Source organism: Aquarana catesbeiana, linkage group LG03, assembly GCF_042186555.1.
Source record: "Aquarana catesbeiana isolate 2022-GZ linkage group LG03, ASM4218655v1, whole genome shotgun sequence".
In the NCBI taxonomy this organism is placed as follows: Eukaryota; Metazoa; Chordata; class Amphibia; order Anura; family Ranidae; genus Aquarana; species Aquarana catesbeiana.
The window spans coordinates 33,586,848-33,604,572 of NC_133326.1; the positions used below are offsets into that span (position 1 = coordinate 33,586,848).

General features: G+C 42.2%; 1 protein-coding gene across 1 annotated transcript in view; it reads right to left on the bottom strand.

The window, feature by feature from the left end:
- Window positions 1-17,725, bottom strand: part of SLCO3A1 (solute carrier organic anion transporter family member 3A1) — a 539,529-nt gene that overhangs the window by 433,308 nt on the left and 88,496 nt on the right. Inside the window, exon 2 of the mRNA XM_073618412.1 lies at window positions 6,532-6,997. Within this exon, the coding sequence (XP_073474513.1) occupies window positions 6,532-6,997 (466 nt within the window). The remainder of the gene's footprint in view (window positions 1-6,531; window positions 6,998-17,725) is intronic.

Genomic DNA, 17,725 nt, shown 5'->3' on the forward strand with positions numbered 1-17,725 from the left:
ATTTTTATATTTTAGGACACTGTCATCTTTAAAAAAAAGCAAAAAAAAAAAAAAAAAAAATGCATGACAGGACCTCTTAAATATGAGCTCTGGGGTCAAAAAGACAAAAATCTTTTTAAAAAAAAATTAATAAATAAGTCTCCTTTAAGAGCTATGGGCAGAAGTGATGTTTGACGTCGCTTCCGCCCTCCCATGCTATGGAGCCAAGCGGGGGCCCATCTTCCCCTCACTCGGCAGCCAGGCATCCATGGGAAAGTCTGCGATCGTCTCCGCCGCTACCGGCGGGTCTGGTATGCGGCGGAGACAACCGGAGCGCAGCTGAAGGAGGGTGGGCACCTCTCACACCACTGATAAAAGTGATCTTGCGGCGAATCCACCGCAGAGACCACTTTTATCTTAAAAGGGAAACGCACGACATTCCCGAAAATACCGGGGTTATGGCAGCTAGTTGCTGCCATAACAACGGTATTTAGCGTCGAAGTACTGATGTACAGGTACGTCGTTTTGCTTGAAGTGGTTAAAGTGGTAGTAATCTCTGCATTTTGGTTTTTATCTACAGGTAAGCTTATAATAAAGCTTACCTGTAGGTAAAATGAATAAATTGGCCTTTAGGAGATATTCCATTGAGCAGCAGCCGGTGACATCAACCCATGCCTTTAGGGCTCCATCCGTGGGAATGACATTGTCGCGGCTCAGCCATTCAAGCCTGCAAACCCGGAAGGAAGACTGGGTGAAGATGGAATCCTCTGCAGCAGTGACAGTGCCTCTGGAGGGCTTTGTTTCAAGGGAAGTCTTTAATATTGTGCTAGTATGCAGTGCATACTAGCACATTATGATATTGCCTTGCAAGAGTAAACTCCCAACCCCCCCCCCCCCCCAGGATTTTTACTACCACTTTAAAAAGGGACCACAACCCAAATACTGGGTACACATATCTTCCATCCTGAACCCATCACTGGTGTCCTGTACAATGTGAAAAGCATCTAGGAGTGCTGGTGACTTTGCATTTCTTTCTTCAACCTCACTAACTATGTAACGGGCACACTATCCTCCCTTGTGAAATCCCTATTCCCTATTGAATGGCTCTCCCTGAAGCTATTCAGAGCTAACAGCCCAGTTATGAAGCTTTACAACCTTCTATATCCAACTCCTCTCAATGATCTCCATACAACACTTAAAGTGTTACTAAACACACAATCAGTCAGTATATGCAGTAGAATTGTTTTGCTTAGAATAAATATCACGATTCTGGCAGCGTAACATCATCTTTCACATTATACAAAAAAATTGGCCTAACTTTACTGTTTTATTTTTTTTTAATTCATTGAAGTATATTTTTTCCTAAAAAAAAAATTGCTTTTGAAAGACCGCTGCACAAATACAGTGTGACATAAAATATTGCAATGATCTCAAATTTTATTCTCCAGGGTCTCTGCTAAAATATATATATTTATATAAAATAATAAATAATATATATATAAAATATGTTTGGGGTTCTAAGTAATTTTCTAGCAAAAAAATACGGATTTTAACTTGTAAGCAACAAGTGTCAGAAAAGGTTTAGTCTCTAAGTGGTTAAACTGACGGAAGTTCATTCCTTTGATCTAAGAGAACTAAGAAATACATTGTTTCTCTTTAATCGCTGTTGATAAATATTGGTCTGCGTTTTTGTTTTCTTCTTTTGACAGCTCTGAGCAGAGAATGGCTCTGCACTTGTTACGTAGAATTGGGGAAATGCTGTACAGTATTAAGATCGTGAGGGGGGGTTGAATCACGATAATGATTTTTTAACCACTAATATGCAGTAAAGCATGCTGGTTATACTCACTGTGGAACCTAAGGGGCTAATCCTCTGCAATGTGTAAAAATGCTGTTTGATCCTGTCTTTTCTGATCCTCCCCTTCTTCCACTGACTCCTTATAAATTTCTTGATAACAGTCTATGGAGTCAGGCTGCACATGCTCAGTTTGAGATGTATTGCTAGAGGTTTTTTTTTGGAAGAATGCATGTGATCAGCACAGGGCCAATCAGCACTGTCCAGACAGAGGGTCAGGGATCTTGCAGTCTCATAGGCCAGTCAGAAAACTCATCCTACAAGCTTTAACCAGTGTTTGGCTAGACACTGGTAGAAGTCACAAGACTGCTAGATACTGCTAATGAGGAGAAAAGGTATTTTGCTGTTTATATTTACTAAAATAATTGCATTTCCATGTTCTGTGTATTGTGGGAGACCAGATATAGTGAATGCAGGGTCCTGGGTTTAGTAACACTTTAATTTCCACATGCAGCAAAGTGTCCTGCCCCACTACAGGCTTACAAACCCCTTCAATCCTCCAAGCTTGTAGCAGTCGCTGGCCACTCTATAAGATCCACTTTTAAAAAAACAAAAAAGAAGTTGCTCCCCATTGTACATTGTGTACATTTATTGGAGTATTTTAGGCACTAGCTGATCCACCTGTCCTGCAGGCCCTAATGCATTTCACTCCACCCAGGGCTTATTCATAGAGTAACTTCCAGTTACTTCGGTGAAGGAATAGTCCAAGAAAACCCACAATGATGATATCAGAGAAGGGGTTTAGGCAGAAGTAAAAAACAGTACAATTCTACAAAGTGAAGAGTTGTTACTCGCCATAGCCGCTCTCAAAAAGGCAATGTACCGTATATACTCGAGTATAAGTTGACCCGAATATAAGCCGAGGCACCTAATTTTACCACAAAAAAACTGGGAAAACTTATTGACTCGAGTATAAGCCTAGGGTGAGAAATGCCCATTTGCATGCTTCAGTGTGCCCATTTGCAGGCATAGGTCCCCTGAACTTCAAACTCGGTAGTTAAGGGTTCCTAGATGCCCCCTAGCTGCAGCCAAAATTTGGGGTCTCTGGACCCAAAGGGTCCCGAAATGGCATTGCTGCAGATGGACACAGTTGACCGATTGTGGGGCCCCATATCTCAGGGCCACTTGCTGATAGGAACCCCAAATTTGGTCTGCAAACCCAGTGGAACCAGCACTACAATATATCCAAAGTTGGGGTTCCTAGCACCAAGTGGCCCCGATATAAGGGGCCCCAAATTCGGTTTGGAAAATGTCAAGCACTTTTCTGCAGCAATGACATTTTCCGAACCGACTTTGGGGCCCCCGATATCTTGGGGCCACTTAGTGCTAGGAACCCCAGCTTTGGATATGGTGTAGTGCTAGTTCCACTGGGTTTGCACACCAAATTTGGGGTTCCTAGCACCAAGTGGCCCCGAGATACGGGGCCCCACTTTGGTTCGGAAAATGTAATTTTTTGCACCAGAAAAGTGCTTGACTCGAGTATAAGCCGAAGTTTGTCTGTCTTGGTTCAGCACCTGTTAATAGTTTTTTTGTAGCCTACCTTAGCATATCATACTTTTTTTTTTTTTTTTGGGATAGATAGGGCTTTCATTTTATATTAAATGATATATTTCAGATTTGCATATATAAATTGTTATTTTATAGGTTTTAAGAAATATTGAAAAATTTTAAAAACGTAATGTATTTACCTGTAATTCTTTTCAACACAACTTTTACAGTGTTAGATATGGACCACAAAAACATAACCAGCAGAGTCTTCTGATTAAAAGGATATCACATAAGGTGTGATTTTTAGCAAAATGGTAAAGCCCTTCAGAGTGAAGACTCACATTTTTGCTTTTCCCCTTTCAACATTACATTGTGATGCACACAGGAAAAAATGAATCAATTTGTGTAAATTGTTAGACCTTGTTCACACGGTGCAATCACATGGTGCCCTGCCCAGGCCCGGGTTTTGCCGGCAGGGGGATGCACAGGTGTTTACCACAAATATAGATCACATTTGCGGCACTCACCTTTTAACTACACAAAAATATAAACTTTCACCTACACAAATATCTGAACTCTAGAACGTATCTGGATCTACGAGGATAGCAATTGACAGTAAATATTGCGAAGATAAAAGTCCTCCTGATGTAGCCCCAGGGAGCAGTGAAACCAGCTGAGTGTAGGATGGGATGCCAGTCAACCTCGACCTAGATTTATAAGTTAATGCAAAGTTGTCATAGCATAAGAACTTTGAATATTTCTGCTAAAGTGACTTGGATTGAAGTCTTGTGCATGTACTGCTACCACACTGGAAACACTGTGATTGAACGTTGACAACCCAGAGAGAAATCTGTGCGTTTATTATTGACTGATATTTACAGCAAGTTTCTTCTTGTATTATATGCTGCTGTTGGAAATGATGCCATGGATGACTATGAAGCTATTATCATGAACTATTAACTCACTACATGGTGCTGCTTGTAGGGATTGCAGTCGACGGACTGTGCATAAAAATTCACTTGCATTACTAACTGGTGCACGCTCTCTGCTCCATCAGACATTCCCTGGCCAATTTCAGTATTTCTGTCATGTAGTAGGGAAGCTCATCCACTCTATAGCACAGCGTAGCCCAGCTCAGGTGATACACGTGGCTCACTTGAGTCCCCTAACATGAGGCTCCTCAGGATTCCCAGTATTTTATTTGTCAGCCAGGCCTGACCAGGACCCCGGGTCCCTCTTCCCACCCGCTACGGCCTTACTAGCAATAGACCCTGCTGTGACCCAAGTGCACAGGGTTTTTCCGATAGAAGCTAGAACCAGTAAGCAGTCCAGACAGATATTCTTTTATAATGTTTACTCACATCAGTAGTTCAAATAAAACATAAATAAAGCATAAATAGTGTTAAACAGTTCATAGCAAGTTCAGAGATCTAGAGACTCATTCCCAGAAAGCCCTCAGCAAGAGGATGCAAACAGTCCCAGTTGTCAAAGTCCTAAGTCTCCCCCCCAGAGGGAAGCTATGTGGTTCCTACGTCAGTGGTCTCCAAACTGCGGCCCGGGACCAGATGTGGCCCTTTGCTTGTCTTTATCCAGCACTTGGACACCAACAATGGGAAACTTTTCCTTCCACTGACACAGATGTGGCACTATTGCTTTCCCTGATATCAACAGTTGGCACTATTCTTCCTCCTAATACAAGGAACTATTCCTCAGACTGACACCAACGGGGAACCATTCCTTCCACTGACACCAACGGGGAACTATTGCTTTCCCCGATATCAACCATTGGCACTATTCTTCCTCCTAATACAAGGGACTATTCCTCAGACTCACACCAACGGGGAACCATTCCTTCCACTGACACCAATAAAAGGGCACAAATCCTTCCCCTGATACCAACAATTGGCTCTATTATTTCTTTCTTTCAGGTACTTGTATAGCACCGTCAATTCACACAGCGCTTTACATTGTACATTCACATCAGTCCCTGTCCTCAAGGAGCTTACAATCTAAGGTCTCTAGCACACATTCATACATACACATACTAGGGCCAATTTAGACAGGATCCAATTAACCTACCAGCATGGAGTGTGGGAGGAAACCGGATTACCCAGAGGAAACCCACGCAGACACAGGGAGAACATGCAAATTCCAGGTAGGTAGTGTCGTGGTTGGTATTCGAACCAGCAACCCTTATTCCTCCCACTAATATCAACGATGAAACATTGCATACTCCCATTGACGCCAAAGCATTTTCTACTCACACTGGCCACATTCTGGCCCCCCAGAGAGTCTGAAGGACAGTAAACTGGCCCTTTGTTTAGAAAGTTTAGAGACCCCTGCCCTACATGATACTCCATATCCTGGCCCCAGGCAGAGAATACACTGTCCCATTGTATAGGTGTTCTCGTCTCCCCTTCTGCCATAGCCTTCCCGCCAGATTCTATATCTATAGAGTCACACTTTCCCAAGGTGCCTCTTTCCTGGCATGGACAGGGTCACTCTGAAAGACAAGGCAAACTGGGGAACTACACCAGGTACCTTACCCAACACTTCATATCCTGCTCACTTGTACCATACTATAGGCAGACACCCCTTCTAATGAAAAGGGGCTTGTCGCTTTTTTTCATTCACAAGTCTTTGTGAATGAATGACATGAGTGTGGGGCGGAATCATGCACAACTGCACCACATTTAAATTTGACACGAGTCAGCGGGGAAAAGAACCCCTTTATTCTGTAATTGGGAGGGCCAGTTTGAGGCTGGGGAGCTGCGGATTCTGACCATGTTCCAAGTTACACTCTAAATAGGGGGGTAAAACGCAGCATGGTCCAAAAGGTGTTGTTAGCTTTTAAAAGACACCTGTTAGGACAGTTGCTGACACTGCCTAGGATCTCACACCGTGGTGGAGGCCACCATTGCCTTGACTCATTGGAGTTGTGGTACATCTGGGGCGTGTGTCAAAGAAGAGAAGAGAAGCCCCTACTGTGCCAGGTAATAGCAAAAACATCATTTTCGCAATGCTCAAATACCTTTAAAACCAGTAAACAATTATACAATCGCCATTAAATTCTAAAATACAATATTTCTATTGCAGCAGTTTATGCTTGGACTTTGTTGCAAACAAACAATGTTATTCCTAAGTTTTTAGAGAAAAAAAAAAAAAAACACTTTTTTTCAAATCATTGACTTGATGGTATTTCACTGTACCTATATAGAGAGAAGAATCCTTCCTCCTGACATGGTCATCGATATACGATACTCCAAGAGGTTGTACAGGTGTAGCGCCAATTCCCAGAAGGACTTGAGCTCCAATGAGAAGCAAGTACATCATGTTGGTGGTTGAAGTATTCCTGCAGATAATCTCGGTCTCCGGTAGATCTTCCGTAGAGGAACCATTAAGAGCACAGTAGTCTCTTCCTGCCGCACCCCACCGGATCTCACCAGATTCATACTCATACTGGTGCGTCAGAAACTCAGGAAGGGCCGAAAGAAAAGCTCCCAGGGCCATCACTATGCCTCCACATCCAATTAAGCGTGGTCTGTGTCCCCGGGCTCCAAAGTAACTCACAAACAGTATAAGAGCCAAGTTCCCAATCTCAAAGCTGCTGGCAATAACTCCCACATCAGCACTCTGCAGATTAAACCTTCGTTCCAAGGTAGTCAGTACGCTGACCTGAAAAGAAAAGAACATATTAAAGGACCGTGTAACACAAACAGGGACATGCAAGTTAAATATTCTTTCTAAACACAATCCAGTAAAGCTGTCAATACAAGCATAGGTTTAACTCTGAAAAAGATATCTACCAGACTCCTCCATCCAGGCTAAACACAAATGAATAATTCTCCTGTCGACTATTGTATTTTGACAGCCAGGGTCTGTGCTGATTGGTTGCCATCACTGTTCATCTGCTTATTTTCCTCACAGCTCCTTCGTACATCAATGTTGGGTGGTGCTGACAGGGCCACCCAAAAATTCAATGTTGCCCAATTCAGCAGAAAACAGCCAAAATGTGATCCGTGTATGGCCAGCTTAAAACAAAACTAAAGTCCCACTGTAAAAAAAAACTGCCAAAGCAATCAGGCTTTTATTGCAGAAGAGATTTGCACAGTCTCTTCTGCAACACTTGCCTGTTTTTCCATCTCCTCTGGCACTGTAAACTGAGCAGTGCATGCGCAGCTCAGGTTACAGTACCGGGCTGGTCTCTGAGTGCCGGTATGACGGGCTTCTGCACATGTGTGGTTGTGACGTCTTCCCCTGCCAGCCAATGAAGATGCCCGAAGACTGGTGCGGGGCTGTTGGACAGGTAAGTACAGGGCCTTTAGTTCTACTTTAAGGTTGTTCTACTTTAAGGTTGAAGACGAGCAGAGTTTGCAATGATTCCAAATACAGATGAGAGACATGCCCCCATCCTCTAAACCATTTGGGGTCAACTTACTTGATATATGCTCGAATGCAGTGCCCTGACATCACCAAAGGGCTGCACATAAATTTTCACAGCAGACATGTAATAAGATGTTACAAGGGATGGTCAGAGACTACAAGCATTCTACAAGAGATGGTCAGAGACTACAAGCATTCTACAAGAGATGGTCAGAGACTACAGGCATTCTTCAAGGGATGGTCAGAGACTACAAGCATTCTACAAGAGATGGTCAGAGACTACAAGCATTCTACAAGAGATGGTCAGAGACTACAAGCATTCTACAAGAGATGGTCAGAGACTACAGGCATTCTACAAGAGATGGTCAGAGACTAAAAGCATTCTACAAGAGATGGTCAGAGACTAAAAGCATTCTACAAGAGATGGTCAGAGACTTCAAGCATTCTACAAGAGGTGGTCAGAGACTACAAGCATTCTACAAGAGATGGTCAGAGACTAAAAGCATTCTACAAGAGATGGTCAGAGACTAAAAGCATTCTACAAGAGATGGTCAGAGACTACAAGCATTCTACAAGAGATAGTCAGAGACTACAAGCATTCTACAAGAGGTGGTCAGAGACTACAAGCATTCTACAAGGGTTGGTCAGAGACTACAGAAATGCTACAAAAGATATAAATGTTTATATTACCTCATGCTCCCTAATTAGCAAAAACAAATATCCTAGTGTCAGTAATATAAATAGTGTTGGGGTGGCTGCAAACAAATTAACGTGTTCCCACAACTACAAATCAATAAAGTGATAGAAAAATTTGTTGCACCTACCTATACTTAACAAAAATTGCAAACTAAATAAAATTTCATATGCACTACCCTTTAGCTGTGCCATTTACAATAACCATATGAACCTCTGTGATTTTAAATCAGAAACAATATCTATGTGCATAAATATCAACATAAGTTATATAGTGTCAGTGAATCTTCTTTCCATACAATAGTTCATATACAATCGTCCACTCTTGTGTGCCAATCCTTCTTATACCATACACGGCGACTCCCACCACCATTCACCAATGAGCTCTCACCTCCAGCTGTGACCTGTTTGCACCAGGTCCAATCACACTTTCCTCTACTGAGGTACAAAACCAGGCTCCTCTCCTTTGCTCCCCCCTCTATTGCTCTCTGTGGTTGTACACTTCTCCAAATAGTAGGTGTATGGCTCTTTAAATTTGCAGGTATCTCTTTGCAGACAAGCTCATGCTTTCATGGTGTATTAGATTAAAAAATAAATGTTATTTAAAAGTGATGCACTTACAAAGTAAAAAAAAAAAAAAAAAAAAAAAAACAAACACTCACTTTAGACCCCTTTCACACTGAGGCAGTTTTCAGGTGTTTTAGTGCTAGAAATAGCACCTGTAAAGCGCCTGAAAACTGCCTCCCATGCCGGCCAAATGTGAAAGCCCGAGTGCTATCACACTGGGGCGGTGCACTTGAGGACATTAGAAAAACTCCTGCAAGTAGCATCTTTGGGGCGGTATACAGCGCTTCCAAAACGCTCCTGCCCATTGCAACGAATGGGCAGCACTTCCAAAGCGCCGCAACATGGGTGTTTTTCAGCCCTTCTTTGGCCACTAGTCGCCGAAAAGCGCCGCCTAAACAGCAGTAAAGCGCCGCTGAAATGAGCAGCGCTTTACCGCTAATGCACGGGTGGCCCCAGTGTGAAGAGGGTCTTAAAGTAAAAAACAGCTGGGCCATGGCTCTAGCGTCCCTTCTGGTACACAGCAACGCGCCACTCAACTCCGCCCAACGTGTGTTGTCACCGGCATGTGACTTCCTCAGGGGTTCGATTTAAGATCACAGAAGTTTATGTGGTTATTGTAAATAGCACAGATAAAGGGTAGTGCATATGAAATTTAATTTAGTTTGCAATTTTTGTAGTATAGATAGGCACAACACATTTTTCACTTTATCGATTTGTAGATGTGGGAACACGTTATTTTGTTTGCAGCCACCCCAACACGATTTAGTAGAAGTAGGCGCAACAACATTTTCTATCACTTTATGCCACCAAAGATGTTCAGAGACTACAGGGCAATGCTATAGGAGTAGTTGGAGACTGGACATTCATCTGGTGTCCATCATAAACACATTGCATGAGACTGTTAGAGATCAAAACCCCAAACCAAAGAGTAACTACTAGAAGTGAATTTAAAGAATAATTTTCCTTCACCAGCTTGGATTAAGCACCAAAACTCAGGATCCCGTATGCAGGGGCCCCAAGAACCATACAACAGGTGCCAAAGGGCCACAGGGTGCAAAAGACTCTAAACAATCATAAAACTTGAATCCACAACAACCTTTCCCCAGATGTAAGCAATTCTTTATTTCAGCAGAAACAAAGGGGTTGAAACCAATCGGCTTCCAGGGTTTTATTGTCAAAGCTTAATTGAACAAGCTGAAGTTAGAAGCTGATTGGCCACCATGCACAGCTGCACCAGATTCTGAGTGCTTCGGTTTTAGTAAATCTCCCCCAAAGTGTCAAGCTTATTCATTTTCTGAATAGAGAAAAATATCTTGCCCGCGCAGGAAGAAGCAACAAGTTCATTTTAGTGCTGGTTCACACCAGTGCGGCTTTGAAATTACAATACTTTAGTACAATTTCAAAGTCGTCGGTCAGTGCGATTTGGATTACATTACGGCTTGCGACTTCATTTAACGTTAATGCAAGTCACAAAATCTCAGAAAAGTTGTGCAGGAACCTTTTTCAAACTCGCAATCATTTGGCCGGTTCCATTGCTGCAAATGGGGTTCAACTTTTCATGTGATTTTAAACTGTCAAATCGCGCTGGTGTAACCCAGGGCTTAGAAATAAGTTCGCCTTTTAGAAAAACTGGCCCATGCAGATTAGCGGTAGTAAACTCCGCTTTTCCACTTGTACCTACAGGTAAGCCTATAATAAGGCTTATCTGTAGGTACAGTGAATAGTGAGAAGAACCCCCTAGTGGTGGACTTTTAAGGCACATAAAAAATTAAAAGTATATTAATACAATTATGATTTATTAAATTTCAACATTAAAAACACAACAATGGAACAATGGTGTAACATCTACTATTTGGAATGTATAATAGGCATTTTTACATCAATATATGTACAAAGTTAGAAAGTACTCTTGCACCCGACGCGTTTCGGAGTGTGTGTACCTCCTTCCTCAGGGGTGGGTGTGAACTAGAGACATTTCTATTCTAAAAAGATATATAGAAAAAGCAAATATAAGCATTCAAGCATATATATAGGTATAACGATTCTTAATGTGGTCTTCATATTTCTTACACTTACGTTATTATAGTGTATTGCTGTCTTAGCATTCCATATGGCTCTAATTAAAAACAACAGCAATGACACGGTCTGTCTACCAGATAGATTCTTGGTTCCAAAAGAAAGCAATGGTTTTCAGTTTGAATATTATTGGGAAATTATTTTATATCCATACTCAGGTGAAAATAAGAATTCATTCAGACAATATGTATTTTATCATCTAATGATAGTAGGGGAAGGAATGAATCCTCCCTTAGCCTTTCAAGAAAAAGGAGGCCAGTAGGGGACGTAATGATGGGGTAAATATTCTGAGGATACACTGAGGCCGAGAGGCAAGTCCTGGGTACAGTGAATAGGCACCATTTAGGAGATAATGACATTTGTAACAACCAGTGACATCACCAGCTGTGATGCGCTTGATATAAATATATGTCTGTTTTATGATTTGTATTCTCAGACTTACTGTATATAGAACAATATGTTTGACTTAGAAACAGACATCAAGTTTGTTTAAGGGGATACTTCTTAAACCAATACCATCTTTTTTTTCACATATATGACATATTGTATTTATGATACAACAGTGCCATCTAGAAGTCAAATTGGAGAATGTTTCTCCCATTGAAACACAATATTGCGAAAGGGGCCACACTCATGTGGGAATGGTAAAAACTTTTCAAATAAAAAGCCAACAACAGACTAAAAGGGGGGACTCATTAATGACAACACCCAGCAGGGTCTGTGCCAGCCGAAGAGGTTATACCTGAAGACGCTTTTGCCTGATCTCCAGCAACTGCTTATAGATTAATCCTGGGATCCTCGTTTCCTACGGAGATCGTGAACCCATTGTAACCTGAGTTAAGTAAATTTTCAGTATATTTCTACTGTTTACAGACCATAGTTTCTGCTGATTTGCTAGGAAGTAGGTAGCATTTTGTTTGTTATAGGTATACCTGTCAGTCTTGTACTGTATTCCTATAATTGTAATAGTTTTGTATGTACAGCATTTTTCATTTAGAAAAAGCACATTAACCACTTCACATGAAACGGTGTACCTGTACAGTGGAACCTCGGATTACGAGCATAATCAATTCCAGGAGAATGCTCGTAATCCAAAGTACTCGCATACCAAAGCGAGTTTCCCCACTGAAGTCCATGGAGACGAAAATAATTAGTTCCGCATTGACTTCAATGGCATGGGGGGCACAGGAGAGCCTAGGAAACGGCCGGAAAGGCCCGAGGACACCTCGGCAAACCTCGGAAAGACTCCGTTCCCGAGGTTTGCCGAGGTCAGCCGAGCTGTCCTCAGGCCTTTCCATACATTTCTGAACGGCGCCGATCGGCTCCGGCGTCCCCCCACCTCAGGCCAAACGCGGTATTGCACACGCTTTGGCCTGAATCGTGCTTGTTTTGCGAGACAACACTCGCAAACCGAGTTAAGATTTTTAAAAATACAGTGCTCATATTGCGAAACGCTCATTAACTGCGTTGCTCGCAATTCGAGGTTCCACTGTACATCACTTTAAGGAATTGATTGTACCAGGGTGAAGGTGTTTTTTTTTTTTTTTAGAGCTGGCGGCCGGCTTTCTAGTGATCACAACCGATACAGTTCAGCTGCTCTGCCCGGGTCTCCTGTCCCACCAGGAGACCCAAGCGACCAGCCGGCCTGTCCGGAATCAGCTTCGATCGGGTCTCAGATGTAAAAACCCAGAAGCGAGGTGACGACATCACTTCCGGTTTAAAAAAAAAAGTCAGTATTCCAAAACTCAGATTTTGGCGTTTTGAACACTTTTATGTGCTAAGGAGGGATTTGGAGTCTTTTAGACCCCAGATCCCTCCATAAAGAGTACCTGTCACATGCCTATTACTGTCACAAGGGATGTTTACATTCCTTGTGACAGCAAGAAAAGTGATCAGATTTTTTTTTTTTTTTTAAAGCGACAGTGTAAAAAAAAAAAAAAAATTAAAAAAACTATATTGTAAAGCATCACCGTCCCTGCGTGCTCGCGCACCAAAGCAAACCGCTTGGACCACTGCAACAGCATTGTTCTAAGGTAAGCATTTCATAATGAGCTAGTATGTGATACATACTAGCTCATTATGCCTTTGTCTTACAGTTTTTTTTTTTTCATCTAGGTTTACAACCTCTTTAAGAAAAGCAGCAATCGCACAGGCAGGAAATTCGATTTTTGTGTAAATTCTGCACACCAAACATCTATGGACACCTTCAGATTTCGTTATTGCAAGGAAGCGACATTTACATTATTTAAAAGATTTAGAAAATGACAACGGCTGCAGACTGAAATTGAAAGGTAATTTTTGATAAAGGAGAGAGAGAAGTGGGACTTTAAATGAAGCACACAGCAGTAAAGGAGTAAGTCAAGTGACTAAAAAATATTGTTCATTTATTTGATATAATCCATGGATAATAATATAATCCAGCTACTGTATGTAGCCGCAGATGCATACTGTTTTTCCGAGAGAAAGGACCGGCGCCACTCTGAGTGCAGTTTGTCAGTTAAAATTCAATGTTTAATAAAAGCAAGATCAACTCACATTTTGGTGAGACAGGGGCAGTTTGCACCACTGCAAACCTACCAAGACATGACCATCCACCTAAACTGACAGGCCGGGCAAGAAGAGCATTAATCAGACAAGCAGCCAAGAGGCCCATGGTAACTCTGGAGGAGATGCACAGATGCACAGCTCAGGTGGGAGAATCTGTCCACAGGACAACTATTAGTCGTGTTCTCCACAAATCTGGTCTATATGGAAGAGTGGCAAGAAGAAAACCATTGTTGAAAGAAAGCCATAAGAGGTCCCATTTGCAGTCTGTGAGGAGCCATGTGGAGGACACAGCAAACATGTGGAAGAAGGTGCTCTGGTTAGGTGCTCAGGCAGCCTGGCTGCCTGCAGAAGTGACAAGGAGGTGGGCGGAGCTTCCCCTTTACCTGCTACTCTGCTGGAATGTGTGCAGAGATCGTGCTGGGACTGGAGCCCAGCTTGTAAGATTAAAATCTCTTTGGACTGGGCACACGGGACGAGTGCGATTATCCTGATTCATCTGGATCATCTGTTCAAAGGCCCAGGCTGGGTTTAAGCCACTTGCCCCTATTTGGCTTACTTCTGGTAAGCGCATTACTTTGGTGTTTTTTCCAGTTCCATTGTCGTCTCATCATTTCACCACTTGGGATGAACTTTTATATTATTCACCTAATTTAAGTTCTAATTTTTTCATTTGTTGTGGACATTTATATGGGACTACAGGGACTATACTAAAAATCACATAATCTTACAATCTTAGAAGAAAACAGAGTCTGCAAAAGACTTGAGACTGGGGCGGAGGTTCACCTTCCAGCAAAGCAATCACCCTAAACACACAGCCAGAGCTACAATGGAATGGTTTAGATCAAAGCATATTCATGTGTTGGAATGGCCCAGTCAAAGTCCAGACCTAAATCCAATTGAGAATCTGCAGCAAGACTTGAAAATTGCTGTTCACAGACGCTCTACATCCAATCTGACAGAGCTTGAGCTATTTTGCAAAGAAGAATGGGCAAAAATGTCACTCTCTAGATGTGCAAAGCTGGTAGAGACATCCCAAAGAAGACTTGCAGCTGTAATTGCAGAGAAAGGGGGTTCTACAAAGTATTGACTCAGGGGGGCTGAATACAAATGTACCCCACACTTTTCACATATTTATTTGTAAAGCAATTGGAAAACCATTTATCATTTTCTTTCACTTCACAATTATGTGCCACTTTATGTCACATAAAATCCCAATAAAATACATTTACATTTTTGGTTGTAACATGACAAAATGTGGAAAATTTCAAGGGGAATACTTTCAAGGCTCTGTATCAGGTCTCTGGTCAACACTGTGGCAGCAAAGCCTGAATGATTAGACAAATACTGGCCAGCTTATGCTGTTAGGTATTTTCTAGTACAGTACTGTCACTTTGGTAGTTTTAACCAGAACACAGGTTTGCCTGACACTTGGTTTCAGAACTCCTCAATACATTTTAATGAAAAATTCTTTCATCTGGTAAACTCAGATAAAAAAGTGATTTAATGTGGCTGCGATTTCCACTTTTGCTCAAAGGGGAATACAATCTTTTCTCCTGCAGACTGCTCATACACTAAATAGATAATAAATTGAGTCCCTTCATATATTTAATCAAAGTCCCCATTTTTTTTTATAAAGTCTCAATTTTTGAGAACAGATTTCCTAACTAAAGAGAATAAAACCCATTATTGGTTATCTTTTCTTTCTCCATTACAGCCTTTCTCAACCTTTTTACCCTAGAGCAGGGGCCTCCAAACTTTATAAAAAAAAGGCCAGTTTACTGTCCTTCAGACCTTAGGGGGCTAGGCTAGAGCCAGTGGGAGTAAACAATGCCCCATCATTGGTGTTAGTAGGAGGAATAGTGCCCTGTCATTGGTATCAATGGGAGGAATAGTGCCCTTTTACTGGTGTCAGTGGGAGGAATAGTGGTCCATCATTGGTGTCAGTGGGAGGAATAGTGCCCCATCATTGGTGTTAGTGGGAGGAATTGTGCCCCATCGCTGGTATCAATAGAAGGACTAGTTTGTGCCAGTGGTTTGAATTGTGCCCTTTCATTGGTGTCATTTGAAGGAATAGTGCCCCATTGTTGGTTTCAGTGGAAGGAATGGTGCTCTTTCATTGGCGTCAGTGGTTAAAAAAATTCCCCTATGATGGTGTCAGTGGGAGGAATGGTGCCCCATTGTTCGTGTCAGTGACCGGAATTATGCCCCACTATGGTGCCAGTGGATGGAATAGTGCCCCAAGGGCTGGATAAAGGCAAGCAAAGGGCCACATCTGGCCCCCGAACTGCAGTTTGGAGACTGCTTCCCTAGAGGAACCCTAAAAGGGGTAAATCCCCTTTTGACAAAAAAAATGAAAAAAAGGTTAACAAACTTACTACACTCTCCCACCCCTGGTCTCTGCTGCACTTCTCTCCTTCTTTAATTATCTTCTGCTGCCCACTCCAGTCTGTGTAGCAGTCCAGGTATCTGAAAAATGCAGTATACAACCCAGAGGCTGTATAGCAGTGATGACGAACCTTGGCACTCCAGATGTTTTGGAACTACATTTCCCATGATGCTCATGCTCTCTGCAGTGTGGTTGAGCATCATGGGAAATGTAGTTCCAAAACATCGGAGGTGCCAAAGTTCGCATTCACTGCTGTATAACATCATAATGCTCACAATGGCGAGTGAGCGGGCATCATTCACTAATAAGATTATCTCTGAGCCATCCTGGAAGAAAGAAGAGTACAGAAGAGCACAGCTTTCAAATGTCTGGACTGCTACATCAGCCAACGTGGGCAGTGAAAGATATTCATCCAAGGAAGTAATTTCAGTGGGGACCATGAGTGTGGAGAGGGAGTTGTGAGTTAGTTTATCTTTTCATGTTTGGTGAAAAGGAGAACTAACCCTTTAAAGAATCTTAGGGAACCTCTGCTAAAACAAATTCACTGGGAGTCAGTGGGAAAAATGCAATCCTTACAGACATAGACACCATTCAAAAAAGATCATTGGTGTCATGCAACTGGCTCTGCCAATTGGTATTGGCTCTGAATTTACACATGCATCATTAAATGGGAGGTCAATAAGCCACAACTCAAGGAACCCCTCGCAACCTCTGGGGGAGCTCTGGTTGAAAATGGCTGCTCTATTAGAAACAGTGAGGCCATTGTTAAAAATTCAACAAACATTCACTTTTTTATTTTATAATTAGATATGATTCTCTTATAATAAGCCGTTCCTATTATAACAGTTTTAGACATTAGGCAACACTTACTAACTTTGGCTTCTCCTCTGTACAGTTATGGGCTGTTCTAACATTTAGGGTAATCATTGAAGGTTCATTGTTAAAGTGTCTACCACAATCATCAATTGGGAAACTGTGTTACTACTATTATGGAAGTGCTCTACTAGCATTCAATATCTAGAAGTGATGTCACTTCCTTAACAGAGACAAACTTCCATTTTAGTAGTCGCTGCTTCAACAAAGCATCTGAGGTCTTAGGTTTTAGACCAGGTTTTAGACCAGTTCCAGAAGATGATGGAGAAGGAGTTAGCTAGGGGGTAAACAAAGGGCTCATAGTAAAAAGCAAATCATAGGGAACATCAGGCTTTCAAGACCCTCAGTAATGACCCCTCTATAGTCATTAAAAACTCAGATAAGGGTAGTCTGGTGGTGGTCCAGGATTGAGAGAAATATAAAGCAGAAGCTGTCAGACAATTATCTGATGAACTCACTTATGTTAAACTAAAAGGGGAACCACACAATGAAATGTAACCTCTTCACGCCGACCGCCTGCCGGCCCTTTATTAGTTCGAAAAGCCGGGAGGCAGAGGAGAGCATTTGGGTCGTGTGACTGCTGCAATTGGCTGTCACAGCAGTTACATGATTGTAAAGCTCCTGATTACAACTATGCATCGGGAACATACCGATCCCCGCCACTTACCTACCATGCGGAGAGCATGCAGGGAGCGCACTCAGCACAGTACGTTGTTTTAACAGGGTCGCAAAATAAGAGCATTCTGACCACCCTTATACAGAAAGGAGTAAATTTGGGTATAATATCTAAACAGGAAGGTGAGGCTCTGATACCAAAAAACACCAATAACTCCAGTTTTCTATCATCTCCCCAGGACCAACGTGGGGTTAGATCCCCT